Source organism: Epinephelus lanceolatus, chromosome 1 (assembly GCF_041903045.1).
Source record: "Epinephelus lanceolatus isolate andai-2023 chromosome 1, ASM4190304v1, whole genome shotgun sequence".
Taxonomy (NCBI): domain Eukaryota; kingdom Metazoa; phylum Chordata; class Actinopteri; order Perciformes; family Serranidae; genus Epinephelus; species Epinephelus lanceolatus.
Window position 1 is genome coordinate 23,311,516 of NC_135734.1, and position 10,872 is coordinate 23,322,387.

Sequence of the window (10,872 nt, forward strand, 5' to 3'; positions counted from 1 at the left end):
GTTCCCCATATGAGCTGTATGCTAGAGCAGATTTGAGTCATCACAACTGTCAGTTGTTGTCCAATATGCAGCTTACACAAGTGTGATGTGGAAACCTGAAGCCTCCAGTGCACTTACAGTATTGGCGGACTTTTCATAGATTCTGGATTGTTCTATGAGGGAGAAGGAGTAGATGTCATTTTAAAAATTTTAACTAGGAAATTGAAAGTTTTTGTGAGAAAAAAAACATAGAAGATACACAGTATTTATACTCTATTCATAGAATATTTCTATAATATTCTAAAAACTTTGTATAAGTAAATTTGAGCCACTTAAATCCCTCCTGGCAACCCAGTTTCACTCCGATGTTGTTGAAATCTGGTGCTTGGGCAGTGACTTGTGGTGTCAGATACTGACGAAAAAAGCCGTCCTAACATTGGCATGATATGCAGCAGGTTGCCATTATAGTTTAACAGTGCTCAGCGGCGTCAGGGGAAACGCATCGGGACAAGGACGAAATTTAAGCTGGTAAAAGTCTGAATAGGGTGGGCAGTAGTGGTGGTGGATGGGTCCAACAAACACCGACTTTCACTTGGAAGAGTGGTGTTTGTGTCCTTTAAGATTATAAAGCCAAACACTGTTCTTTTTTCCGAAACCCAACCACATGTGTTAGTTGTTGGAGGAAAAAAATGCCAATTCACATTGCTGTACTGATGTAGTGTGTTTATCTTGAAAGAGACTGTATGTGACGAGGTCGGAGTGAGAATGTGTTGCTCCTGGCAAAACCCTCTTCCGTCCCTTCCCTAATTAAGACAGGTGAATTCTATCTCTACTCTTTGAATAATGGTGTGTATATATTATGTATTTCTTTATTTTAGCCATTGTCTTCTATATACATTTTCATACATTTTTCAATTTTTTTTCTGACAGTTTTTCATGTATTTTGTCCTTTTTATTTATGGTATCTTGTTTGCAGTCTGAATCTACTCATCATCTGTTGTACTTTAACATTGTATCTCATTATCCTGTGAAATATAATCTGTATTGAAATTAATTTTGTACGTAAGCTGCTATTGCCTTTATTCTTAACATTTTGTAGTGCACCTGTTGGATTATTTGCTGATCGGATCATGATTATTTAAAAGGCAAACCTGATGGTAATTAAGCACGGAGCAAATCTGACAAAGCAACACGTGAAACACGTAGTTCAGTCTATTTTAAAAATATAAGCTATTAATAAAATATGTGTTAACTTGAGTGAAAAAACACTGTGAAAAACATGTCTGTAGGGGATCTTCTTTTTCTAACACTGCATAACCATAACCAAATAAATAAACAATGAACATACTCCTGTGCAGTTCTGTGCATGTGTGTCTGTGAGCATGCATGCATAATCAACTAAAAGGATCTTGGTATCCCTGATTTTACACTCTCAGTATTCAGAACCAAGAAATGCCAGTATTTCTGAACTTGTGGAGAGCTTTACAAAAATATATAAGGCAGAAAAATGTTAATGTGGACATCAGTAAGCAAAAGTAAATCAGTGCAGGCTGGATATGGGAGCTTAGAAAACATTTACTGCCACTTTACTCCCGTTGCCCCATTAATTCAGACTGGATTTTTTTCCTTTTCTGTAAATTTACAAGGCAGCCAAAGCAAAAATAAATGTTAGTTCCCAGTTATCATCTCAGTCTGTCCATTATTTAAATATTGTCCCATTTTGTGAAGTATTTATGCTGCAAACTTTGTCAGGCGGACTCTCCGAGCTGTTAATCACTGATCCTGTGTTTGGAGAGGCTTGGGATACACAAGTGTCAGAGTGTCTGTGTGTGTTGTGTCTGCGGCTGCCACAGAGAAGTACAGCAGAAACAGCTGTGCTTTCCAGACTCATACTCTCTTGATTATTTTGCCCTGTGAAGCGTTCATGTGCGGCACATTCACAATACGCTCGGCTAAAGTATTACTCTGAGCGATGAAGCATTAGCTTGTGGCAGCGTTGACCTTTATCAAGCACACTTAGTCACTGAGTGATCCAGCAAGCCTTCATCATTAACTATGTCCAACGCACAGACTGAGCCAGAGAGAGCCAGGGAGAAATTATATGTGAATCTGTGTGTATGTATCAGTGTGGCTACACAGAGGCTCGTGGAGCCACGCTGAGGTTCTCAGTGGCATCTGCTAGGTTTTTGCTCAGTGTCATGCTAATTGGGTTCACAGCAGAGCAGTTAGAAAATAGGCTGCCTGCCGTAGCTCCACTAGCTCCACGCTGCAAGTTATTTCAGTTTCATATCCTGCATGAAGTTTCCATCTATTTCATGAGGACATTCCAATTTGTGGGACCTATTCATGCACTAAACCAGGCCATAAAGAGCCTGAGATCTGTCATTTAAATCCACATTTATTGCCTCCCTTCCATATAGAACATATGGCTATCTCTACACTCTGCTTTTATCTTCCAGAGACAGTACAGGACCTCATCCCACTTTAGTAAGCACAAATGAATCTATTGCCGAGCAGATGTTAACAGTGTAGCATGCAGACAAGTCTTGATTTTCTTCACTGGCGGTAAGAGCAATTATCTCCTTTTGAAAGGAGCCCCTGAGAGATAATAGCCTTGCCAGAGTCCACTTAATGAGAGCACACAGTGCTTACATCAGTATTATTCAACACCAGTTCCTTATGTAGATTTCACATTGAATGTGGGAAACAAATAATCTACAGAAGAAACAGACACATCCGTTCAGCAGTGTACTGTGCAATCACTGCGAAGGACAAGTGACTTTTTTTTAATAAGGACCCTGTGGTTTAACAGCTCTCCAGCCATGAAGTAATGATGCTGTATTATCTTATGTGCTCATCTCATATCTCTCCGTGCTCTACAGGATGGTTCATGCATCCCTTTATCTTCCACAGGAAGACATTAAGAGCAGGATGTCCACTGACTGGAGTCGAGACACTCATCTATCCAAGTGCCATCCCCGTAGAAAATGAGGCGGGAAAATATACTGCAAACATGATGCTATCATTACACTGATAACAGCCGGTGAAGGCAGTGGAGATAAAGACAGTCGTTATGACGATCATATGTTACAGAGGCACGGCGTATTTTGGACATGAAAATGAAAATGCCTGTTTAATTCTAAAAATGGGGGCCTATGTGAAGTTGAGGTGAGTATCTCTTTGGTGATAAGTCATCAGTGTCACAGAGGAGAACAGGCTTGAACTTTGCAGCTAATGTGAACAGTCTGTTGTGCCTTATTAGTCAAAAGGGCACAGATGTGATCTTCAGTTCCTCTACGTCACCTTTGCAGAGAGGGGCCTCATTCTGGTTGAGGCACCTGGTGTGAGGATGGATTCTTTTTCTTTTATATGGATCACTGTATTCTCAAATGACAGTAAATTGGTGCTGACTGTGGTCTTTGTATTTCAAAATTATAGTCATTGTGTCATTTTCTGCACAAGGTCACAGAGTTAAAATAAAAATCTCTCCATGTTGTGACACCAGGGTAATTCTTCCTGTGAATGCCCTGGTCTGTGAACTACCTCGGCTTTGTTGCCCACATTACAGTATACTAAATCAGCTGGATAGACAAAAAGCAAAGAAATAAACCAAGCGGGTCTAAACAGAATTCATTCACTCATTTTCCATAACTGCATATCTTGTTAGGGCTCATGGGGGGTTGACATTAGATGAGAAGGCGGGGTACACCCTGGACAGGTCACCAGAATATCACAGGGCTGACACATTGAGAAAGACAACCATTCACACTCACACACACACCTACAGACAATTTAGAGTCACCAATTAACCTGCATGTCTTTGGACTGTGGGAGGAAGCTGGAGTATCTGCAGAAGAGCCACACTGACACTAAGAGACCATGCAAACTCCGCACAGAGGGGCTCCCCCACCTAACCCACACCCCAGGTTCGATCCAATCATTGTTGTTGCATGTAACAATAGGGTGCAAATTCTGGGCATCGCCTCAAATTTTCTGTTAATGCATAAATTGCTGGACTATAACATACCAAGGTATTTACAGTGGATTGTCTACATAATCTAAGGGGTTAAAACACCACCCTGAAAATGAACCTTAACTGAAATATCAAGGTCTTTTTTCAGATTTACATTAAGGGACTATATCACAACTCATTAACATATCAGTTAATTATCCACTTCAGTCTCATTAAAACGCCCTGCTTAGGCCTACATTTAAATCACATAATCATTCATGTGTAGAGTAATGGAGTTTAAGGGTAATGTTCATAATGACAGTGGAATGAGCTCATGGCTGCTCATATTTCTTAGGGTAATTAATGTCCCACTGTCACTGCATATATAATAATAATAAATAATACACTTCATTTGTATCACACAAAATGCTGGAACACGATAAAACAGCATACATCTTCAAGATATATTTACATGTATATATATTTTTTTAACATAAGCTATGACATGATTAAAAAAGTAAATAATAAAACTGATAACAGAGGGATAAAAGGAACAGATTTACTGTAAAAAAAAACATTTAAAAAAAAGCCTGTTTTGTATGTTTTGAGGAGTGTTTTAAAGGAATATAATATAGAAAATAGAAATAGAAATATAATGTTAGTTAGGAGGGTCCTACCTGAGGAGCACAGCAGCTAGGCTCATAGGGCATAACTAAATATATAATGCAGGAAGGACCAAGGCTGTGTGGGGCTTTAAAAGTAATTTGTAAAAGTTTAAAATCAATGCAATGGTGGGCTTTTCTCAGAGCAGTTTGACTTGTCATAGTGGGAAAAGCAAAGGTGTGACTAATAACTAATGTTGTGCAAGTTACTCTCAAAATGTAATGCATTACATATTACCAGTTACCCTCATTTGAAAGTAATGAGTTACTTTACAATATTATTATACATTATATAATATAATATATAATAATATAATATTATATTATATTATTAATAAGTAGTTTCTTACACTACTTTTGCATTAGGACTAGGTGTTATAAAAACATGAGGGTCATGTTGTTTCACAGCAGGTAATCAAAGCACAGGAGCTCCAGTTTATTACAGTTTAAACCCAGTTCTGTGCAGATCTTTGTAATAAAATCTTCTGCTTATATTAATAATAGCAATATGATACAGAACGTCTAAATACCCTAGACCATTTACAAAAAATGACTAATGGATAAATTAATTAATTTTTCAATTCTTTCTTTTTTTTGTTGCATTTTTTATTTCAAAGGGGAGATAATAACAAAAGTCAGTGTTTTTTGTTTGTTTGCTTTTTTTAACAAACCCTGAAGTTTTTTAAACATCAGCCTCTATCAAACAGTTGGGATGACCCTTCATGGTGATGGTTAAACAGACAGAAAAATATCAACATTAAAAACCATGTCCTGTTATAATGCTGGTAACATGCTAGTATACCAACACGTAGTAGTTTATGATCATGGAATTAGAAATAATAGCAGTACTAGTATTATTTCTTTGTATTTATTCTCGATATTTATTATTACAGTCATGAGAAAAGATCTAAAAGTGGTTAAAAAAAATTATATGGATAGGATTTTTTTCCATCAAATATTAATGGAAAAAAATTAAATATATGTATTGATAACATTATTTCACCATATGTATATTGGATAACATTGGATTTTTTTTTTTCTTAGCAAAAAATGACTTTGGCTTAGCTTCAACTACCATAAAAATAATTTGACCCCTATTAGATTTTTATTTTGTGTCTGAAGTTATGTAAATCTGTCAGTCAGACTGAGATTATAATATGTCAAAAAAAAAACATACCTACCTCAGACCTCATGTCTGGAGTGACTTTTTGTTACTAACGTCCTGAGAGGGCAAACTCTTTAAAGACACAGTGACATATGGTGGATTTTTTTTAACATAACATGCCTAAATTGAACAGTACAGACAGCTCAATCAGGTTAAGTTCAACACGTTAGATATAGTAATTTAAAATGTGCTCTCCCAAACAGTTGAGCAGGATGTTAAAGGGTTAAGGTGTTAAGTGACATTGTAAATATAATAATATCCCCCCAAAATCCTGTTGGTAATGCGTTATATTACGTAATTAGTGCTAAAAAGTAATACATAACTACCCTGACACTGCTAATGACACTAACATGGCTCTGTTGCAATATTCAAGTGCTCCAGTGAGAGTGACAGTGAGCAAGCATGCAGGATACAAGGATCCTGAAGTAAAAGCAGCTAAATGGAATTCAGCCATCATTTATTTTAATATTTAAACCTGCGCTGATCATATTGTGACATGTCAAAATACCCTCTGTGGGAAAAAAGTTATTTTTTAGGAAATGATGGTGCCTTTAGTGAGACCACTCCTGTTGAGGTCATCCCTGTTTTATAGAAGTGAAAGTATTTGGAGGTCTCAGTTGTGTAACAGCTGGTTTAACGGCACTGAAAGGACAAAGTTAATGTGCAGCAGTAATTTAAGTACTGTTAAAACAACAGGGATGAGGTTACACTTCTACGGCTTTCACTCTTCAACCAAAGTTTAGTCACATTTTTAAGCTGATAAAACACTGATAATAAATTCTATTAAAATATCTCCACCAATTTGAACACATGAGGAAGGTGGTATGTTTATGTTCATTTCTCTGTTTCCAGTTGACCCATAAACAACCAGCCTGGACCTGCTGGTGTAGTTCATGGGCTCTGAGTACAGTTTCTATTTTCTGTAAAGCCTGGAGTTCAGAGAAAGTGAAAGTGAAACATATGAACATGAGCAGCACATACAGCTCAGATGAGGACCGTGCCACTGCTGGTTGGCCTCGTTAGGAAACTTATCTGTATCATGGCCTGGTTTGGCACGAACAAACTTTACCCTGTGGTGGAGTGGTTATGGCGCGGACTGTGTTTCTTATGGCGCTGTATGAGAGGGGTGTTTAGGCCACTACCCGGACTTAGATTTTTATCATTACGCTGGCCGAAAGATCGCGGAAGCCAAGAAGAGCCTGAAGCACAGGACGGAGAGAAACCTGTAGAGAGAGATTGCCCACAGGAGGTCCAGGGGGCTCCTGGTGAGGGTCAACATGAGGCTGCCGCCGCCAAGAGGGCCGCGCACACCGACAGAGAGCTCGCCAGCAAGCGGGCGAGGTTTGAGGAAGAGGGGGGTAAATCTGACGAAGATGATGATGAGTCTGACAACGAGGATTACCAAGTTGAGACCTCAGATGAGTTTTACTGTGGCTATGATTCAACCTGGGAGACCGAGGAGCAGCAGGAGCCGCAGAGGCAGCAGGAGGGCGCGTTCAGGAGGAGTGGGCGACGAGCGGCCTCCAGACATGTGAGTAAACCAGAGGCTCCAGAGACCTGCTGCACACAGCTCTGAGAGGCAGGTGCTTTTATTTCAGGCCTGCAAGGGAGTCACTGTCTATTTTTAGATTTTAAAAGTGGCTCATGGTGATATGTAATAGTGACCTGACAGTTTTATAATCTCCTTCATCTCATGTGGGGAATGACTTTACTGCAGTTTTTGTTTTAAACACTTGCTTCTTTTGCAAGGGTGACACAATTTACTGCAGTGTTTGCTGTCAGGCCTCCTATAACCATTGAATACTCTGAGTTTGAACTGACTGTTTATTTTCTGTGCTCCAGTACAAGTTCAGCAGATTTGAAAGTGCAGCAAAAGACATGCAGAACTACAGGCATGACTATCCTGTAAGTTGCACACACACACACACACACACACACACACACACACACACACATACACCAAACATAACCTGTTTCATGTTTAAGTGTTAACCAAACCACTGTCTTTTTATGTTTCCCCACAGTCACAGATGATACCACAACGCTGGATAAAGCCAGTATCGGTAAGTACACACAGGATGACTGTGGCCCTGTTTACACCTGGTATGAACATGTGTCACAAGTGGACAGCTCTAAATACAGGTGTGAAAGCACTAACTGTTTTCCTAGTCGAGCAATATACTAGTCATCCGCATGTTTACGATATTGATTTAATTATTAGATTATATATTTTGGGCGGGGCAACACAACGGTTTGAGTTCAAGGTGTGAGAAAGAATAGTATCAGTAACATTGTTAACACTGTGCTACATTACAGGGAAATACAAAACTGTTCTAATGAACCTTCATTAATATAGGCCTATATTTTATCTACAAGTGCACGTCACACACTGAGCGAGCCGCCTGTTAATGACGCTGTCAGCAAAGCAGTAATGATTGTGCTAAGTGATTAAAAAATAAATATCTAAATGCAGTTCTCTTCTGTTGAATAGGAGGACAAGCCTAATTTGAACTTCTACCTCGGATTGCAGTGCTCTGTACCTGACGGTAGGCCTTCAGTCACAAGCATACACAGACATGACTTAAAGGAACTTGACGTTGTGGTTTAATAATGTCACCCCCTATTCAGTATTTTACTAGAGAATAGCAATGACTATAGGAAAAGGAAAAACACCAGGTTGGGAACCACTGCATTAATCTTAATGTGTGTTTTATATTTTTCATCAGGTGCCTACATACACGATTTCCACAATAACTGGTATGGAGACTATGACACACTGGAGTATGTACACTCCTATATTCAGTGGTAAGTTACTCCATAATAACAGATGTGATGTAAAATACTCAGTTCCTGTTTATACAATTTGTAACAACATTTTTTTCCTCACAGGTTGTTCCCCCTGCAGGAACCAGGGGTGAACTATGAGGCCAGTACGCTGACCAAAGAGGAAATAAAGGTAAACTGCTTAAAGCTACCAAATCAAAACCTTAAAAAAAAGTTCTTCCCATATTCTGACTTAAGTTTTACCTATCCTCAAGGAGTTTCTTCAGAGCAGCACTGCAAAGGAAAACCTGCTGAAGTCATACAAGCTCATGTTGGACTTCTATGGTATTGAGTTGTGTGATGAGAAAACAGGAGAAGTCCAGAGAGCACCAAACTGGAGAGAGAGATTCCACAACCTCAACTGGTAATCCCTACATTTTAATAAAAGACATTGCTCACTAAAAGTAACAAAAAACATCTTAGTAATATGTTTGGGATTTTACTGCTTTCCATTGACAGTCACACTCACAACAGTCTGCGCATCACCCGCATCCTGAAGTGCCAGGGGACTCTGGGGTACCCTCACTACCAAGCCCCGCTGGTCCGCTTCTTCCTGCAGGAGACTCTGGTCCACAGAGAACTCCCAAACGTCAAGGATAGTGTCCTCAACTACTTTATGTTCGCTGTCCTCGATAAGAGACAACGCAGGAAGCTCATCAAGTTCGCCTACTTGAACTATGACCATAAAGAGGAGTTTGTATGGTGCCCAAAGAAAGTTCAGATGAGATGGTCGGAGAAGTTGGCGCCACAAGGGGAAATGTATGCAGAGTTCGGTCTGAACAGTGAAGACAGAGCCAGAAACTAAATGAAGCATTGTGCCCCAAATCTATTCTATATACTAATGTTCACTATACTATGCATAGTACTACATAATCATCATAGATCAGGAACAGGAAATGAAATGTGTGACATTGGTTGTCAGTTGAACCACAATTTTGAATCACCGCCTAAACTTAACAAATAGACATCAAAATGTTTTCACTAAAATTTTGTACTTGTTTTCTTCATTTTCTAAGATTCATTACGACTGTTTTAGCATTATTTAGTTTGTGTACAGCAGCTGCTTCATTTTCTTTGTGCATTGCGCTGTGGTAGAATAGTGTGCATCAACAGTACACTCAGATATCAACAGTATTTAGTATCCATGCTGTCTGCTTTGAGTCTTACTTTGTTACTTTTCCAGTGTGAGCACACTCCATACTAAAACCTGCTAACAATGAGTGTGTAGTATAGATTTGGGACATGCTGTGTACAGATGTAATATCCAGCCTTAAAGAGAATGTCACACAGGGTCAAAGGAGCAAAGAGAGAGTAGACGTGTGCAGTGATGAGGAATTATTATCCAGTGATGTAGAGGCAGATACACTCCAGATACTGACTGATCTTTCTCAGGAGTTCATACAATGGTTCACTGTGCTTTACAGCATTGGTATTTATGCAGATGCTTTTGTTTACTAAATAATTCACAGTTTGGTATTAGACTTCTATTTTTATTTGCCTTAACAAACAGAAAGGTGCAATTTTTTGAAGTGGGTTCATGGGTTGTAATCAGAAAATGTACAGCTGTAATGAAGTTGTGTGCATGTTATGGTGTTGACAAGGAGGACAAATGAATGAACTGCTCATCAGTTTGACTGTGATTAATAAACTTGAGACTATTGTCTCTTATTGTCTAACAAGTTTTATTTTTTTATTCAGTGTGACCACATCCTGATGTCGTCTCGATTGTGAAATTCTCAGCCCCTTATATTTAATCCTATTAGAGTAATAGCATTATGCATATTAATGTGATTATGTTTAAGTGTGTGTGAGATTAAGTGTTGACCTCTGTTGAGGTAATTATTTAGGAAGTGCTGCAACAGCCTAAGTCACATTCATTAAACAGGCTGTCCTATGACTGCATTTCACCCAGAATTGCTCTTGTGAATTTACCTGTGATTTAGTAATACATTACTTTGGGTCCAAGACTTTAAGGGCAGGGTTCCCACTGTCACAGAAGACCTGGAAAGCCCTGGAATTTCACATTACATTTTCCAAGCCTGGAAAAGTCATGGAACTTTGTTGCATGTAATGAAATTGTTACAGTAGTCTTTTATAGATAACCTTCACTGTGATGTGGCATTTCACCAATTTGTTTTTCTGAAGCTGTTAACATGATGTAGTTTGTTTTCACGTCAGCCACCGTAGTTCTCCTACACGCTTGGCACACAGGAGAGCTTTCAGTTCTGCAACATCACAGCTAAATGCTACTAAATTCTGCACACTGGACCTTCAACTGACCTTTTACTCTA

At 38.9% G+C, this 10,872-nt stretch overlaps 1 protein-coding gene across 1 annotated transcript; it reads left to right on the top strand.

The window, feature by feature from the left end:
* Positions 1-6,715: 6,715 nt before the first annotated feature.
* LOC117256618 (opioid growth factor receptor-like) lies at positions 6,716-10,257 on the top strand. The gene is made up of 8 exons (XM_033626142.2): positions 6,716-7,289; positions 7,601-7,663; positions 7,783-7,821; positions 8,250-8,304; positions 8,485-8,563; positions 8,648-8,714; positions 8,797-8,945; positions 9,041-10,257. The coding sequence occupies exons 1-8, from the start codon at positions 6,747-6,749 to the stop codon at positions 9,384-9,386; spliced, it is 1,341 nt and encodes a 446-aa protein (XP_033482033.1). The 5' UTR covers positions 6,716-6,746; the 3' UTR covers positions 9,387-10,257.
* Positions 10,258-10,872: the final 615 nt, after the last annotated feature.

What these genes read in the sequence shown, in the direction of transcription:
- LOC117256618 (XM_033626142.2), top strand. Translation starts at nt 6,747, where the DNA reads ATGAGGACCGTGCCACTGCTGGTTGGCCTCGTTAGGAAACTTATCTGT. An exon ending in ACTACAGGCATGACTATCCT is followed by an intron (nt 7,664 to 7,782) that starts GTAAGTTGCACA and finishes GTTTCCCCACAG; the next exon opens with TCACAGATGATACCACAACG. An exon ending in GCAGTGCTCTGTACCTGACG is followed by an intron (nt 8,305 to 8,484) that starts GTAGGCCTTCAG and finishes ATTTTTCATCAG; the next exon opens with GTGCCTACATACACGATTTC.